General features: G+C 40.4%; 1 protein-coding gene across 1 annotated transcript in view; it reads left to right on the top strand.

Annotated features, from left to right (window-relative positions):
- c22h8orf34 (chromosome 22 C8orf34 homolog) overlaps nt 1-19514 on the top strand; it is a 79884-nt gene that overhangs the window by 46407 nt on the left and 13963 nt on the right. The window contains exons 8-11 of the mRNA XM_061713414.1: nt 2561-2696; nt 6837-6922; nt 7056-7129; nt 18578-18704. Of these exons, the coding sequence (XP_061569398.1) occupies nt 2561-2696; nt 6837-6922; nt 7056-7129; nt 18578-18704 (423 nt within the window). The remainder of the gene's footprint in view (nt 1-2560; nt 2697-6836; nt 6923-7055; nt 7130-18577; nt 18705-19514) is intronic.

Genomic DNA, 19514 nt, shown 5'->3' with positions numbered 1-19514 from the left:
ACGCTGCAGTCACACAAGTGAATGTTTTCAAGTGTCAAGTAATGATTTGTATCACAGGCTATGACCCAAAGAAAATCCGGCATGCCACTTTAGTAAGTGGCCAAAGGAACGGGTAATAGCTAGAAGGGAAATAAGTGGGAATAGATGGAAGAAAAAAAAAAAAAAAAGAAACCAGTGAAGGCACCAAATTTCAGCAGTTCCCACGGCCAGAACGTTGACCAAATCGCTGGTGGCGCTCTCTGTCCCAACCCTTCTAATGCGCTCCATGATGAATGGGACATTCAATATTGCCCTGCTTGAGGGTATGACAGGAATGAAGCTCATCTCCCATCTCCCTTCCCAAAATCCCCAAACGTGACTTTTTCTCGGTGTCGGTGGGAGTGACATGACTGAAATCAAAGATCAAAATGAAAGAAAACCAAGAAGCTTATAAAGCAGCTGATTCCTAGATGACCTGTTAGCTTCCTTTGAGTGTAGTTCAGACTGCAAGATGATACTTGAAAAAAATAAAAGAATTAGAATCAGAAAATAAATAGTTTGCAAAGACTAAACAGCATTTCCAGTGAAAACCAACCAATGCAGCATATAAGCTTGTCCTTTCTCCTCTCTCTAACTCGATGTTTCATGAACTTCAGCGTGGTTGTTCTTGTGTAATCTCGCAAACAAAAAAAGAAAATATACAGCATCAGGCAGAAGCATTTGATTGTTGCCAGAACAACAAACAAACGGGTCGAACCGCATAACCTCCTCGCAGGAGCGAGTATCCGGCTCTGGGAAACACTGACAACCGCAAACATCGGTTTCATGGCTTCACCGGAGGAACTGCTGGCTCACCGGTGTCCAAAGAGTTCATTCTGGGGAGCCAGAATTAATCAGCCACTATTCGGGTGCGTCTGCTGTCATCAGCAGTGCGAGATTGAGACTTATATTTGGCATGTACGTTGTAATAGATTCACAGGTCATGTAGACGCTCCCTGTTGAGGTGTCTGGCCAGAGTTATTTCCTGACGCCCAGTGGAGACAAGGAGACTGATGGGATGTTTTTGGCTCAGTGCCACTCTGATGGTTCGAGGGAGTGTTATCGAATCTAGTCCAGGTGACTAGTCATGCATTCTCCCATTGCAAGGTGTGAGGCCCTTCTTTTTTTCCTCCGACAAACCAGAGGCAATGTAATACAATCCCAAAGAAAAAGCTATTATTGTTAGTTTCCAATAACCAGAAACAAAAGTGTATACATATGTATGTATGTATGTATATATATGTATATGTATGTATATATATATATATATATATATATATATATATATATATATATATATATATATAGAGCGCTGTATAGAGAATTAGCTCCGGCAAGAGCCAGATTTGTCCCGAGTGTGACCCTTCCCTCATTGGGAAAGCTTTTAAGTGAGTCTGACAGGAGAAGAACTAGTGGTGACCACTGACATTTTTGATCCAACGATTAAAAAAAAAAAGTTTGGCCCGCAACTTTTAACCAAGAAAGAGCTCAAAACACCTGTTCACAATTTATACTCATGGAAAGTACTGCTACGTGGTTTTTCTAATTAGGATGCATTCAAAACTTCGGAAGCTTCCTTTTGATCCTCATTAACGAACTGTTACAAGTCTCTGTTTTGCTACATTTATTTCATATTATTCTATGTCACTACATAATAAATCAAGCTGCTCGTGTGATTTGAGCTTTCTTTCTTTCTTTATTGTGCTAATACTCTGCATGTGACAGTAGATGTGTCCTGGAAGTTGTCTTGCAGTTGAAAATTCACCATGGTGATATGACAGCTGATCCTGCTCAGGCTTGAATTACATCCAAATGTCAAGTTTTCAATTGCTCCATGTGGACAGTTTCTCCAACTCATTGAGAACAGCTGCGCTTTGAGATGAAGCAGATATCTTTTGAAAAGGGTGGGAAGGTAGACAACCGATGAAATTTATGCATCTAATGAGTGCTTTAGGGGAAAAACAAAACAACACGTTGAAAAGCCTCGCTGCACCTGTTAATCATGTGTTCAAATGTGGCTGCAGAGAGAAAAACAAACAGTCAACACCGGCGTATCAGGTACATTCTGTATGAAAACGCACAAAAAAACCCAGCTTTCCAGCTCTTCGTCTCCCTCCCTACTCGTATTCTTGCTCTTATTTTTTCACTGGCTTCATTGTTTTAACCCGCTTCACCCTGAGCCCGCTGGCCTTCCCGTTTCTCAGCCGCCACAATGTTGCGCTGTCATCAATGCTCGACCGCATTCCTCACGAGAAAGTTTCGTACCTGTGGGAGCAGTAAGGAAGTTAGGACGTTCAAAATCTGCATAATCTGCGTGCGAAGGATCCCGTCAGTGTGGCTTTGCCGATAATGTTTACTTACTGCGATGGTCTCGCTCGCTCCTTTGGCTCGAAGCAGGCTGTCATCGCAGGCAACCTTTTGAACAAGGGAGGAACCAAAATATGATTAGTGGAAGTCTTTTCTGTCTTGTTTTCTTTCCTTTTTCCTTGTTTTGTTTCTCACTCCTCCGTCTCTTCTTACGTCACTCCCCCCCTGAACTCAGAGGACCTGGATGACCTGCGTATGGAGGGCGTGACGGGGCTGGCTCCATCCGGCAGTAAGTTCAGCCAAGGCCGCAGCTCCTATCAGGCTGAACCACAGGCCAAAGTCACACTCAACATCTGCTCTCGGTGTGCCAGGTAAATGTTTCCACCTTCTCTTATCTCCGTAGCTCAGCAGAGGTCATCATTTCTCGTGTTGATTTAAAGAAATACTTTGGTATCCGTTTTTTTTTTATTATCATGGCAATTAGATCCTCTAATGTCACAACAATTTCTACACTGAGAACAGGCTAACGTTCAACAAGCTGCTGCTTTATACAGTTAGTATTACTGCGCTTGGCCAGGAAACAGCTGAGTTTATAATTCCTGGTAGAACTGCAACTTTATTTTTTACAATACACAAGGAAGTTGTATCAACTCATTGCCAATAAACACACATTTGTTTCCAAATAATTCAAGTAGCACCGTGTTTCTAAGAAGAGCAACCATTTATATCTCAGCCTGGCCTGGGCCCCGGAGAGCTCAGATGGTTGGGCCCTCATGCAGACGGCGCAGGTCTGAATCCTTGTCTGTAGCTGTTTACTGCATGTGCCCCCCACCCCAAGTTTTTTCTGTTGAGTTACTTTCAAAATAAAGGCCACTGGAGCCACAAAAAAATCAAATCTGTCATGCTGTGGGTGTACCCTGCCTCCTGTCCAATGACGACGGTCACAGACTCAAACCCCTATAACCCCAAACAGGTTGAAAAGGTATTAAAAAATAGATGAGATGGTGCTCTGAAAATGAGTGAAACCAAGACTCAAAGTGGTATCTTGCATTCCAGCAAACAGCAAAGTGGCTGACAGGATCTCTGCAAGTTCAAAGAGTCTGCACAGTCTCTTAAATATGAAGAAAATGAATGTGTGAGAGTAGTTGGTCAGTGGGTTAGCACCCAAGGAAAGCCTTTCTTTGCAACACCACTGAGTCTAGTCAGTCTCATAACTGCAAGTGATATCTCTGCTCGAAAGACTTGAGGAAGTCATGTGAGTAGGAAGTATGAAGAGAGACAAAATCCACGCCTGCGGCAAGTCATGGTGGATAAACGACTCCTCTACAGGACTTTCACTCAGGAGACTGAGGATTGGGTCCTCTGTGACTCCAACGTGAGCCTTTTATTTTTTGCTTTTTTGCACTTTTCTAAAGACTTTCTCTCAGGCATGCATGCCTCCTCAACCCTCGCATTTTCAGACTCTGTTTAATTCTTTAATTCTCCACTGATAAGGTGATGCCTGTGCTGTTAAGCTTAAGCTTTTTCTCATTCTGGATCATGACCTCTCGATGAACCATCCATTCTCCCCTCTACCTGCACTCATATCCCATGAAGCAAATAATAACGTCATATTTTAAGCTCATTCCAGTGCTGTTTGTTTTGACATTTCTTGCACGGGCAATTGTCTCCACTATCACAGTTTCTTTCTCTATCAATGTTTTCTCCTCTGTCACATTTCCTGCATCCCTCCATGATCTACAACATTGCTCTTGTGCTCGCATTTCTGTGTGATACCACAGGCAGGTGTGGGCAAAGCTCTTCCTTGATGCCAGCCAGCGATAAGCGGGTATCTTCTTGACGAGACGCCAGGCACACATCTGCCTGTATATGCTTCGCTGTTCAGGGTTTTTTTTTTTCCCCCACTCCTTTCCATTCATGCAGCTTATCAGCTTTGTTCCACACACAGGCCGTGGGACGCTGTCAAAACTTATGTTGGAGAATGAACGGTATCGCTGGATTATTGTTTGGACATTATCAACTTGATGTTTCTAAGCAAACTGTTTATCCTCCTGTCCGATGGCTGGATCAGGGGTGAAGCAAAGCAGCATTAGTACCAGGGTTTTGCTTTTTTTCTCCCCCTCTTCTGGAGCTTTTTTATGTGATTGAAATGTCAGCCATCTGTTCTCCTTCTCCGTCTTCCTCTCTCCTGTTGGTTCAGGCCAAATTCCTTCTTTGTTCCTTCTAACCTGACCAGCAGATCTATCAGCCAAGGAGTCATGGGCTTTCTCAGTTATATTGTAGGTAGTATAAGGTCCATAAACAGATCAGTAAGCTGGAAAAGTGGTGCACGCATGGTTTCCCTCATGTGTTTTTCCAAAAACTGTGCATGGACTGAATTCCCTGGAACAAAATTCAAACATGACTCAGTATAGGGCCAGCTCTTAGACTTACGACCGAGAAAGCTTGTGTGCATCAGTGCGGCGACTCTACGCCGATAACACCTCAGACTGAAGCTGACCTTTTGAACTTTTTGTAATCTTTGCTGTTAGTTCAATACTAAAAAAAATTAAAAAATGAGTAGGGTTCTTACCGATTTAACTCACTCCAACGACGGCAGACAGTTGCTTGACTGTGCAGAACTGTGAAGTTGGACTTGCATACCTCATATACCCGTCGCCTCTTCAGGCAAACACTAGAATTCAGATTTCTTTTTTTTTCTACCCAGAAGCCCTTACAGGTCAGTGATTCAGGTGTTTTACACTGTTGAAACACATGTACAGTGCATTCACTCCATCTGGCTCCTGAACCAGTTGGTGTTACAGCGTACCTCCCAAAACCAAGAAAAGGTGCCACTTACTTTCACACCCACGGCATGAAGGTGGAAACTCTCTTACTCCCGGGAAAGGGTTTATTAATATCCACATGCACACCTGAATGGCACGGAGATTTGAGATACTTTTAATAGCCGCTGTTTTAAAGAGGCAAGACGGCCACTCTGAGAGGAAGCGCTGGGACTCAGACATTTAACATGATATGCAGTATTTGGAAATTTTAGATATGATTTAGACAAAATGTAAACATTGATCCCAGCCATGTTACACTGTAATTGGCATGCAGATTATTTTTTTCCCTTAAAGCGGGACTGCCTCCCGCTCTCTTCCTGGCCAGGTCATGTACAGTAACAGTAACTCGTGCGAGGCCTGCTTTCTGCGGTCGCGTCCCCTCGGCTCTGGTCGCACCAGCACCGCATCCACCTCCTGCACCTGATTTCAGTTTGTTTAACGGCTTTGTGTTCCTGCCACAAAAACCTACCCTGCGTGCAAAACACATCCCAGATCTCGGGCTCATTCTGGAGGAGCTGGCAACACGATCTGATCTTAGGAAATGAATAAATCTTACACAAACCTTCTTTTTAGAGCTTGTAGTTCTCATTAAATTAATTGCTTTCATGTCAGGAATGCGCTGAGAGAATGGCAGTCGAGGCTCGCGGCAATGAGCAGCTTTTGTTCGGAGAATAAGAAGACCTTGCGATAGTCATCTTGATCCCTTTTAATGGTGTCATAAAGAAAATGACAGAAGGAGAGGGGTGTACAATAGTGGAAAGAAACATAATATGTCTGAAAAAGTTTTTTAACCCTCATTTTAGAGGTATAAATCGAGATACCCTAGGGCTTGGAAGGGGGCTGCACCATAAAAGTGCAAGGTTTTCTTTCCTTTGTCTTCAGCCAGCGATCACGCAATGACATGGAAATGGCATGCAGCAAAAGATTGGAGCTAAAGCAGTCTGCACTTCCTGTTCACATGTCATTTGATTTACTGTCGTTGAAATTATGTCTTGAAAAAACAAAAGGGTTTCATTTTATATTTCAGTTGTACGATGTGAACTAGTTTGTAGAGGACTATAAATGCGATAAAAAGCCACATGTAACAACTTGAGCGTTCCTCTGAAAAACCTGTTCACGTGCTGCTCTGCTTTCACCCCCCGTTTACTTTGCCATCTCAGGGAAGCGTAAATCTTTTAGTACCTCGAGGAGGCGGCCAAATCTCTCAGACCTGCTTCCAGTTCCCCCAAAACAGATATCTTTGGGGACAACAAAGGAAAAGAAAGAAAATCTATAAGGGCTTGGAACACATTGCGATAAAAAACAGCTATAAAATGATTTAAGGGAGAAAAAAAAGTCTCTGTGCGCCAATTTCTCAGTTTTACTTTTTTAGCAAGTAGAGAGACGCTTCTGTTTTTCATGAGTAATGAGTGAATAACTATGGTTTCACCTAAAAAACAGCACCATTTTTAGTTTACAGTATGTCAGAGATTCTAGTTTGTGTCCCAAGCGGACCCACATGTTCCTCGTCTTTCACCATCCCATATTTTTGCAGAGATTAGAAACTTGTTAAACATTTCCTCTTTTGTGCTATCACCTCAGCCAGATAGAGATGTGCATGTCTTTGTGTTATCAGACGTCCAGCCTCCTAACACAGATGCCTGCCAGTGTGTACAGCTTTGTATGTGTGTTACGTGTGGTTTCCAGGTTGCAGGGCGACACGCTATCAGACAGCCGATCTGAAGAGGAGCGCAGGCCTCACATATCTGAACAGGCTGTACCTGACATCTCCTGTAAGTTTCACAACGCGGTTCCAACACAAGTGACTTTTGTTGTGCTACACAGTCGTATATTTTTCTTGTTTATGTTTTGTCACACACCGCTCCGTCCCGGGCTTTCCTTGTTTGCGTGTGTTGTCTGGAGCAGCGCCACTGCCCGGGGTGGACATGGTGACGGGTCGGCTGCTGGAATGCGAGGCCTTATCTCAAGTGTCAGCCTCTGTAAGTGTCCTCCCTACATCCATCACCGAACAATTAAGATCACTTTACATCCATCACTTACCTCGCCGCTCTCCACTCCACAGCCTCTATTGTCTGAGTCTGAGCGAAAACCACCCCAAGCCTCTTGTTAACAAAACGAGACCCTCGCAAGACCCATCCGTCTTTATGTGGTCATTTAGGCTTGCTCAACAATTGGCGGCGGTAAACAAATGATACCCCAATCAGAAATCTATCTGTATCACTTTGCCTTCCTCCGAGGGTACTTGTGTGCTGTCTAAAAGAGGGATAAATGAGCAACGGTATCTTGTTACATCACTGAGGCCTATTTAGATGTTTTATACTGTAGAAAGTAAATATTTATGGGTTATGTTGCAGAAGGTTTTGCTCAGTTTGCGTGATAAGCCGAATCTGCTTCGGGGAAAGGATTGTATAGTGACCTAATGTGGCACGCATCAAACACATCGGGAAAGCGGCAGACACTCACATGCTGTTAATAAAGTGCTCAACTAAGACGCCGGTACCTTTTTGTATAAGTACTAAAAGCCAATACCTTTTTCATAATTGCCCATTCTAAGTGTTAGACAAGGCTTTTTACTGCATTTTTTTTTTCTCTTTTTAAAGTTAGAAAGGGTTTTTGGAACCAAAGCATTGCTTCGTGTGTGCAGCAGATGCAGAGAGACTCCGCGCTAACTGGGAGCAGACCTTTAAAGTCTGAACAACCAAAATGCAGGTCTGATGCATTAACCCGCCACCCTGACCTGAAACACACAGTGGCCAAACATTAGAAGACCATTCTTATACCAGTCTCCTGGTTTTTACAAGCAGACGCTTTGATTTATTCTTATTAAAATGTTACAAGTGAAAAGCTGAAGCTTTGCCACAACTTATATCAAAATTGTAGATTTGTTCAGTTTAATTTTAGTTTATATCAACACATTAAACCCTTTCTTTTCTTACCTGCATCTCTGAAAGTTACACCTTGTCTGGAGCATTTAACAACAACGTACTAATGTGTGCCATGTGTAACCTGCCATTGCACACATCTCCTGTCACCAAATGTTGCTGATGTGATTACTTTATGCTTCATTGTTTAATGTTTTTGCCAACTTAAAATAAGTAATTAAGGGGGCTTGTGGCCATAAATACTAAAACTTTTGAAATAGTGGAGTACTTTTATCAGGACAAAAGAGTTGAAGTCATAAATATATGAAAGAAATGTAAGAAAGAAATGGGCCCATTTTAAGCGGTTTACATTGTTATTATTTGTTTCACTCATTTCATTTATGCATCTACAGTAGCTGTAAACTTTAAAAACATAAAAAAAATAGATTTGTGAAATTATAACTATGTGAAAAAGATTGTGTAAAAAAAAAGTTGATAGAAAAGCTGAATAAATAAACTTTAGCTGACTTAAGTGGCCATATTTTTTACGGTTATGTTAAGGTTCAATGCTCATTAACAGCATTTGTGTAACACTACAGGTTAAGTCATCTTGTAGATGGTAATGGTTTGTCTTTGTTTTTCTGTGTATGGCCGTGTAAATAAGTGGAGATGTGGATCTGTGGTAAAATCCTGAAATGTCTGCAGGCTAATGATGCTGTCGCCAAACAGCTTTTGACTCCATTCTTGCCAGTAATGGAGGGCGTCTTGGGGTGATAATCAGCGACATTGATTGTTTTTTTTTTTTTTAATCTGAGACGCATTGAAGTGATGCATTTTTTCCTCGCTAACATGAGACATAAAAGTGTGAAACCCTGTAACCATGGTCACTGTAGCAATGACGTCTCCACTTAAATGCATGAGCACAATGGTTGTCAACACAACACAAACAGATTAGGCCTCGCGGTTCACACTAACGAGGTTCTAACATTGGTATAAAACCAACTTTCTTTCTGCAAATCACGCAGCATACTGGAAATTGCTCATAAAACAGCCCTCTGTGAAGTGTTCCAAAAAGACAAATACATACAATCGCTCTGTTGCTGGCCCAGAAAAAAACAACCTGTGGTCCAACTTTCCCCCACAACTAAAAATGCGTTTCTCTGGCAGCATCTTGGACACACAAGCAAAATACTTGAGATGTGAGATGTCCTATCAGATTTGACGGGATGGAAAACCTACTCGATTCTTGTTGTGCAGTTTTTAACTTCCACTTTTAAAATGACGGCTGAAGTTCCTGCTCTTGTGGACCAGCAGTGCCTGGAGAAAATGACCTTATAAGAAAATTCCCCCCTTTATGTCTTCATAAAAACTTAAGCTGAGACTCCCCAAAACCAGGCATGCTCAGTCCCATGAAAAGCTATTATTTTGCACACAGTGATATTTCCACTTACAGTAGATGTAAAAAGTCTAGACATACTCATGAAGCCGTAGGTTTTAAAATATAAAGATAGGAATTATTTATATCTTTGAATTATGTAGATAATAACTAACTAACAGATTTGTCACACCTTCCAAGAAGAAAAATTCAAAGAAAAAAAAAATTGATAATTAGAGACAAAAAGAACAAAATTGTCAGTTGTTGGTTGCGTTTGCTTAAATGTCTGGCGTCGTGTTCTGCTACAAATAGTTGCCAAAGAAACCGCAAGAAGTGATTAATTGTTAAAAGGCAGGCACCAAGGGAAAGGTTCACAAGAATATTAAAGGTGCACAAGAGGCCAATGGCACCGGTTCACACTCTAAAGTTTACCGTATGCTTTTAGCCAAACCAACATAGAGCATCATCTAAGGAACCCTTAGATGAGGTAGCGTTATGTTAAGCTGATGCTTGTTTTCCGCTGGGCCAGGGACACTTGTTAAGAAAAAAACATCACCAAAAAATGAATATTTATTTTTTTTGTGGATTTCTCTACGTTGGAAGATCACAAAGACTCATTTTCGAACCTCCCATCACATCTGAGATGATAATTTATAATAATAAAACTGGAGTTAATTTAGGGACCGCAGAAATCCATAATAGGGCCGCTTTACTGTTATAACTAAGAATGAATCATACTGCCATACATCATCAAGACAATTTCATCTGATACTTTCAAAACACCAAATGTCCTGAGAGTTCTGAGAAATTTCAAGACAGCTTACTTTATAGATAGCTTTGAACTCGAGCTTACCTTTCAATAGAGTTCATAGTTAATGGAGGAATCCTGCCTCAAATCTTGTTTTCAATGAAAATAACACCAAACAAGAAGATACAACACCAACAAAACAGAAGAATGCAACATAACAAGACAATAAAACAAGGATAATAGACTACAAGGAATAAGCAATTTTAAACCAATATGTCTTGAGTAGGGATGTTAAAGTCTGAACACAGTCAGTATTGTGTATGTGACGCGGGACAGAAGATCCAGAAGTATGAAAGTCCAGAGTCAGAAGCCGTGAGGAAGTCAGTGGTAATTGTTGGTCATTTTGAGCAGGGCTGTCTCTGTGCTACGGTAAAGATGGAAATAGGACTGGAATTATTTAAATTGTGCTATAACTTTTGAAAGTCTAAACCTTGTTAAAGGAGGATATCAGCTGTTTGTGTTCTATTACAACATTGTATTTTAACTGCCTACTTTTCCATCCACCTGCCACTCAGCTGTCTGGATGTTATATATATATCCCGTTTATGACTGAGTGAGAAGTGACTGAGGTCCTTGAGCTGCTTGGAAAAGTCATTAAGGGGTTATGGCGAGGTGGGCAGAGGTTTGGGGGATCGCTAATGTGAATCAGTCTGGAAATATGGTCTAATTTCTTTGCTTACACCACTTTTACTTTTTACTGCTTTCTCATTTGACTCGTGCCTTGTGCCCTCTGTACACAAAAGCTCTGAACTGGGAGCATCTGGGAGGAGAGGGCGAAGTTGAAGTGTTGTATTTGCAAGCATTCGTGGAAAACCATGGTTTTCAATTTAAAGCTTGAGATAATTGATGAAACATGTATTAGTTAAGTCTCTTTTGATGACAAAGCACATGTGCCAGGGCTAATTCTGGAGAGCCCTGTTGATTTGTTAAAATGTAATCAGTTGTTTCTTCAGTTAATGCAATGGTTGTGTATAAAATTTGGTATTTCAGCCTGTAAGTTCACATTTTATTAGTAGTAAATTTATGATTTTCCATAAATAATGTATGCCTTGTATGGTAGACAGCATTAGTTCAGGCTGTAAATGGCTGGTCGTGTTGGAAAGTAAACACTGTTAACGGTTATTATTATTAGTCTAACAGACCTCCTGCTTCTGCCAGCGTCTTTAGGTGATAATTGCCCCATAAAGACAAATACTTTCCGAAAGCAATAGCCAGAGCAAATTCTGCAAGAAATTCTTCTACGGTCTCCTTTGTAAGAGCGGAGTGATACGTTTTAATCACATTTAGCTCTGACTGGTACGGCTGTTACTGTCGTAAAAGCTGCCAGGGCAAATCGTTTACTTCTCGGGTAAAAATAAGATAATTAGCGTGATATAGTGCCGCACGCATGATACAAAGCAGAACTGTTATGATGGTTTATTTTCGTTTCCAGGGGGATTTTGGCAGAGATCAAGTCAATATGCTGTATGGCATTTTATACGGGCCATGGGTCTGCTCTCCATACATCCACTTGAGCGTGTACATTTCTCCTCTGAGCAGATCTAGCTGCTCATGTGAGGGATTGTGAAAGAGACATGTGCATATTTGATTTTTAACATCTGTAACTTCTGTCTGTATTGAGCACATACTTCTCATGTGTTTGAGATGTTTAGCTATTTTTGCAGTATCAAACTGAGAAAACACAGAAAATCTCTGTATCCCAACTGTCATAAACATTCAAAAAAACAATCAAGTAGCCATTTCAATGACTACATGATGATTTAAAAATCGTTTATATATCAGTTATTTCTTTCTAATTGTTTTTGTATTGCTAACAAAACCAAAATAGGAATGATTGAAGGAAGGTGTGTTATGAGACGGTGAGGACGTTTGTTACTGACCAATATGACCTGAAACAGAGAAGTTTAGAGTGAGAATAGAGTATGTTTTTGCAGGAAATTTGCAACTTGGAACTTTGTAACTTTAAAGTAAATTTCTACTGAGACCCCTCTGACAAGACTCTAAAAATATGATTTTATTTATGATAAGTGATGTGTGGACAGGGCCCTTACAGACAAATCGAGATACTTGCTGCAGTTGCTGCTATTTTGTTATGAGTCCCAATCTACTATATTAATGTAGCTTGATAGTAGTCCACTGTTTCCTGCAGTTGATTTTGCTTGTGCCTCCACTTTCCTCAGGTAGAACGGGGAGGTCGGAGCAAGCTCTCTGCATTTTGCCGATGTTTTGTTCCAAATATCAGGAGATGTCATCCAGAAATCGCTTACTCTGCCTTTAACAGGGAAATGCATTATTTTTCAACAACAACAAGGAGGCATTCACTTTCTTTTCTTTCCTTTGTTCATCGTATACATGACTTTTCTTACAGAAGCCTTAAAAACAATGATATTTATGCTTCTTAACATTCAGCTTAGTTACGCACAGCTTTGGATGCAAAGCACATGAACCATTTGAACGTTTGTTGTTTGTTTTCAAGAATTTAAGACTCGTATCTGTGTAATGACTCACTCTGGATAAAAGCGCCTGCTAAATGACAGTAGTAGTAGTAGTAGTAGTAGTAGTAGTAGTAGTAGTAGTAGTAGTAGAAGCAGTAGTAATGCCGGTTGCCCACTGACCCTCTGTGACTGAGATGTGGAAGGTATGTCCTTCAGTAAAACATGTCTTTGGAATGCTTAAATGTAAGTCTATCTGCATTTTTGTCAATATCCTGTTTGCTTCTGGCTGCGGCGAGCCTCTGACCCTTGCACACAAGTCCATAAAATCCATTAGGTAATTCTTCTGTCAGCCAAAACAACAGGAATTCGTTTGATGTGGAGAGTAACCGCTCACATCCTACACTACATCCTCCCATTGCTACTCAAGTCAGACGAGTTTGGAGGCAACTGTAGCGGCTTACAGAGTCAGGCAGAAAACATACAGTTGAGCATGTTTTAGAAAATGTCATTTTGATCATTTCTGTCTTTTATAATATTTTAAACCCATATTGGAATATAATTCCCTACCCCCCATCAAAATATGCCAAACAAGAAAATAATTTGATACCAATGACCATGTGCTGTAAGACTTAGGATCTCTGTTTGAAAGGTAGATCATTGGTAAAAGACAAGGCTTTGCTGTTTAGTTGGATAAAAAAACAAAAAAACATTGCCAAGGTACTTTTTTATATTTTTTTTTTACTGGTCTTACAAATCTTCTGCTGACAAACTCCCACTAGCCAAAGTTTCAGGATCCCATGTTCTTCCAAGACACACAGTGTAGGCCTACCTGCTGTAACCTTCCCAGACCATTAAATGTTGGAGTTGGATGGTTCATTTTCATAAAAGCACCACGGACTGGGTTGTTGTTGGACTTTGCCCCTGTTTTTCACATTTTTATTGGTATTGGCATTAAAATCATCAGCTTGCTTTTGTCTGGCTTAAGGTGTTTGTAAGTTTCTTCATGTTTTATGTTTGGAAAAACTCGAATTTATTTATGATGGTACCTCTCAGACACAAATGCAGCTCAAAGTGCTACACAGAGAATTAAACAAAACTCATAAAATTAAAAGCTAAACGTTAAGAATCATAATCAAAAGGTTAAAATCACAAAGAGGAAAGGAAAATAAAACAATTAAATAAACCCTGTTACGAGAGAACTAATTAGCAGTTTTTATTTCAAAATAGAGCTCCCAGAGAGCCATAAAATTGAATTAACCCATCGGTGAGCTGCATCTCTCATTATTCTCTGTTGTTTAACAGCTCCTGTGTCTTGTTCTCAGTGCAACCCTGGTCTAATCATGTTGTATATCTGTGACATTGTGAAAAGTGAGTTGAGTGCAGTGTTGGACCAAACCCGAGATTGTGGTGATTTTTACCAATGACCACACACGTCCTGTACAGCTGCACACTAGAAATGTTGAACTTCAGACTTCCATCCTTCTCCTTCCATCTTGTTTGCTCACAACATGGAATTAATTTAGCAAGAAACCAGCTCCATATATTTGTCATTAAAGCAGAAGCATCACTGGAGGGCTTTCCCCCATTTCTCTTTAAGGTTTTTTTTTTTTTTTTGTTTTGCTGTCATGGGAGGGGGATTATAAAAGTTGGGTTTTGCGCCACTGACATTAGTACACTCGTAAGTCATTGCAAAATTATAACCACTCTTTATTTTGGAGATGGAAAGCCATTCCTTTTCATCTCTTTGCCTGTGTAGATTAAAGCATCCAAATCTAAGCACCAAAACAAAGGGGTAAAAGTTCTACCCACATGCCTTTATGTCATATGTTGTCTGATAAGAACAAGGACCACAGAAGTAAACTGAGATTTCTTTTCATCACTTCATTACGTCTTTTCATGGTCTAATCAAGTCTCGTTTCTTTCCTTGTCTCTATCTACTGTGTAGGGTTTCAACATATTTTTCTAATATGGATTATTTGGAAAGATTGTACACATTTATATCTTCCATGTGAGTTTCTGAATAGTTACGACTTCACCGAACCCAATGAAATAACGTTTTGACTTTGATTGTAATGTTTGCTTGTGTGTTGATGTTATCTGAGGAGGTGAATTACTCACAGTCCCAGAATATCCTGTTTGTGTGTCATGTTTTAGGACGGAGGGGTACACTTAAACTTAACCTCTGGCCTGCAGTCACGTGCATATGCTGTATGCTCCTAATTATGTTGGATGGAAAAAGAAGCTTTTGGAGCTCAATTCAAATGTATATGATTCTTTGAGGCAACAACACATCTCTGAGGCACCATAGTCAATCACATCCTTAATGTAATTATGATATCTGGATGTGGTTTTCTTAAAGAATTTTAGCTGCAAGGCTTTAAAATATAATGATTTAGACTCCAATAATGATTATAAAATGAATGGTAAATTAAAAGTTGGGGTCTGTTGGTGGCCTTGTATGCCAGAGCTGAGAAGAGCCAGAGCAAGAGGAGGAGTAGATGATGTCATGCTATTGGATTTGTGGAGATACCACCAAAGAAAAATGAATAAAGCTGGGGAGTTGATTTAGTTATAATGTTCAACTTGCCTCGCTGCTTTATGAGGGCTGTAATTAAGAACTAGCTTGCGGTGATGTGGTTCTGCTGCCACAAAATGCCTCATGCATCTGACAGTCATGAAGATCAATGCGTTAGATAAAAGCTTTCATGGTCAGTTGTTTATCGAAGGCAGCCTTCTTTATTTTTCACTACACCTCTTTGCTTTGAAAATAGACTTAGTTTACTTTTAATTAATGAAATCTGAAGGGATGACCTGCTGCTGCATTACAAAACAAACCTGATGGCACCCATCTGTAATGCTAACATTTTTGTCACATTCAAAAAACTGGGATTACACTAAATATTTTAAAAGTATGAGCCCTATTGCTTCTGTTAGCAATAGCATTGTGAGCACCTTGAGGTTTAGGCATTTTACTGTTCTGGAGAACTCAAATGTATATTACCCCAATGCCAGGGAGGAAAGACATCAGCACTGATCCGAGAAAAGCAGTTTCTGCTGCCCATCATTCCGGGCATATGACACCAACGTGGACATGTCTGGCCATAATTGATTTGGTTTAAAACATTACTCAGAATATCAGCCAAAACAACTCACACCAACTTAGAGAAGCACTGGAAGGGTGATGACTTAGTTTTCTTTATACCATACCAAGGTATCCTAGGGACACATGTGAGGTCATCTGTTAGATAGCTAAAGCTCGACTGAAGCTGGTTTACGTAAAAGGACAATGATCCCGAACACATCAACGACAAATCCACACTGCAATAGCGCAGTCAAAATCCCGACCACAGTCTGATTGAAATGCTGTGGTGGGAGCGTAAGAGTGAGGCTTTCAAAATGTCATTCTTCACAGATAATTATTTTCAGCTGCTCGTTGCTGGAGGGCTTCTGCTCCTCTATATTGCACTTTAACATACTCCAAATCCTTTCCATTGGAGTCAAGTGAGAAGACATACTGTTTTTGACATTTTTCTTTTCCAAAGAAATCTTGTCTGATTGTAACAGTGTGTTCAGGATGATGGTCATGTTGAAAAAAATCCTTTTCTGTCAATTTTCTTCAGGCTGGAAGTGATATTTTCATCTAGCATTTGAGAAGCCAAGGTTGAATCTGTATATTATACCCATACTATATAATCATATCGATTTATATAATAAAATCAGTTTTTTTACAGACCTTCTGCCCTCGTGCAGCTGCACATAAGAACCTGAGGGAAACTGGCATGCTGGTTTGGAAATGTTGCTTAATCTTGAAACAGTTCTTAAATGTTTTGACAGCCAAAGAGCAGCCACTCAGCCATGGAAAACTTAGCAACTATTCGCTAGCGTAGTCAATAATCAAAAACTACTTATGTTAATTTCTGGGATTATTGTGAGCAACAGGAACAAGTGAAAATTCTGCCTGCCATTGGGGAAAAAAAGAAAATAAAACGAGTGTACCATGTGGTAGAATGAATTAAAAGCTCAGTAAATACGGAAAATGAACCCTGGTAGGTAGAGAAAGGTGTTTGAACCTGCTGGGGTTCATTGTCATCAGCTATATTATTTAAATACTGTTCCAATTTCCTTTTGTGAATGCATAGCGTTGCGCTCACTTATCCCAAATGTCAATATTAACATACATTGGTGACATTGAAACACCGACCAGCATGGAAAATGAGAATAATGTGGTCCGTGGAGGAGACAAACTGTCTCCTTGCACTGTGATGTTTGAAAGAAGTTCAACATTAAAAAAAAAGATGTCTACAGTACCTCCTCAGCTAGAAAAAAACAACGTTTTTAAAAGATTTGCAGCTCAAACTAGGATGAGCACCATCACAGAACGATCGCCTGATTTGTGTTGGTGGAAGGTGGACATGTGTTCACTGCGAGTCCAGTCCACAAATCCTAGTGGACTAATATAATTTATACAAATGTATTTTATTTTATTTCTCTTTTTCCGCCTTGTTTTTCTTTTGCCTAGGAAAGGTTTGATCTTGAAATTTTGTTCTTTATTAGCCTCATGGACCAGACTGATTCTGAGGCACATTTTGTGCTGTTTTCATCTTGGACACGAACCACGGTGGCTTATACAATGCTTCTTATTCTGCCTGAGCAATCACAAAAACACCAATTTTACAGATGAGGCGTTTGCCAAGTCAGAACAATTTTAGCATCTGCTTTGCATTCCAAGACCACAGAAATATCTCCCGCTGTCATTGGCAGTGTGACGTTTCTTATACCTCCTTTCATTCAGGCAGTTCAGGCCATCTCACATGATATACAACCCAGAACAAATGGAGAATGCTTTTAAAACTTACCCACAACTTGAAATTAATAAAGACAAGGAGTGTACTTTGTTGTGCTGACCTGAGTTTTCATTGCGTGTATCCTGTCTGAACTCTTGTCCTGCAAAAGATAAAATACTCACATTTATTGCATATCAGTACAATGAGTAATGAGTTTTTTCCTGTTCATATGTATATATATATATAAAATCACAAGGATGGCCCCTTTATAATGCTAGAAGATGAGATGTAATGCTATCTACAACCAGATGTTCCAGAACCTTATGTTGTGTCAGCACTTTGTCAAGTCAGCTCTGTCTCTCATTAAGAGTTAGCACATCAAATGATGTAAGGGCTGGCATCAGAGGTATCATAACTTATCTTGTGGCAACTAAAGTTACAGGTGGTGGAATTATGGCTCACATATTTTATTTCTCACCTGTACTTGGAGCTCGTGTAAATTTGGTCCATTAACTCCACAGATCGTCGGGCCGTCTGTCCTATCAAAGAAATAAATAGTAGGATTAGGCACGCTGCCATTATGGGGCTTGGCAAAGCTCAACCTGGCTAATAGATTCCTTTTCCTAATCGTATACTTGGCCAGGAGGGCTGTGAGCAAGTTCGTCCAAAACAGAACTATTTAAGTGATTCAATCTGGCTTTTAATTTGCTAAGGAATATGCTGATTTAAAAAAAGAAAATGTTTTTGTAAAAAAGAAAGAAAGATAATATATTATGCAATCAGACGACATTTCAAAACCTATTGCTCTTTAACTCTTGCCGCACGCGTGTCAGCTGCCAGGCTCTGTGCCAACACACAAGTCTGCTTACAAGCTCCTATAGTTTTACTGATAGTTATACAAAAATGTCCCGAACCACTACTGACTGTCTAGCGCCCCACATTCACATAATAGAGTCCGCTCCATACTGCACGCTTTCATCTACACTTGCTGTGGTTTCTTGTGTTTTTCTTAAGCTCATAAAATAATAATTGGCTCCCCTCCCCCCCTCCGTCAGATATGGCTCAGATATTTCCAGCAATAGTCGAAAATTATATAAAGAGTTAATTGAAGGGTCTTTCTTCTAATGTGACTTGCTTTCTTTTTCTGTCCCCCTCGCTGACTAGCGTCAGGCTGTCTGGGAGGCTGACTTGAAGGCTGTGAGAGGTGGGAGCTCTGTTGGGCAGACGGGCCTGCTACTGGGCGACTCCCTCTTCTCTAAAGAGCTGGAGAGCATGGGCAAACAGCTCGCGGGTAGGTACTTCTGTGTCTGTGTGTGACTTGACACGTGCAGCATATGAGTTTATCTGCGTGCATGTGTGTGTTGGTGGCTTTAATGAGGAATGGTGTGGGTAAGTAGCTCAATATCTTTCTTTGAAAAATGTTTTGGGACACCCAGTGTGGTCTACAGTATACCACACACTTGCACACATGCAGGCACACTTTGAATTACAACTTTTGAAAGTGAAAAAGGGGGTTAGATTTCACTTTCGGAGAGAGTCCGGCCAAAGAATGTGCTGCTTTTGGCCAGAAGATTGACCTGCTTGATTTAAAAAGTAGCCCATCCATCAATCCATGCATCTATTTTATATACCTGCTTCCTCCTGTTCAGGGTCGCTTGAGGTTTCTGGCGTTTAAACCTACCATCTATCCCTGGATTGGCAAAAAAATAAAATACCCGCTAAAAATGTGCCAAAATTTAACCAAAACAAGAACTACCTAAAACATTTTAAGACATTACAAATCGACTCTGTTATGCTCTGCTGAGTTGATTCGAGATTCTTTTTTTTTGTGTCTAGCAAAGTGGAATTTTTGTGGCAATATGGACAGTATCATCCTTGACACATGTAATGTCTGTGCTGGTCGGTGGCAGCTTTATTTGTCATAAACATCAAGCGTGTATCTGTTTATGTATCAGATGAAAGTCTGGAGTCAAAGCCAGAAGGAATGGTATCATCTCGTGTCATGTGTCTCACACTTGTTTGTTTTACATCTCCTCCCACTCGGGTTGACAGCTTCACACTGTGCACAGACTTTAAGCACGCTTTATTATGTGGGAGCTGT

The sequence above is a fragment of the Cololabis saira genome, chromosome 22 (genome assembly GCF_033807715.1).
Source record: "Cololabis saira isolate AMF1-May2022 chromosome 22, fColSai1.1, whole genome shotgun sequence".
Classification (NCBI taxonomy): domain Eukaryota; kingdom Metazoa; phylum Chordata; class Actinopteri; order Beloniformes; family Belonidae; genus Cololabis; species Cololabis saira.
This window is presented reverse-complemented; position numbering and strand designations above follow the sequence as displayed.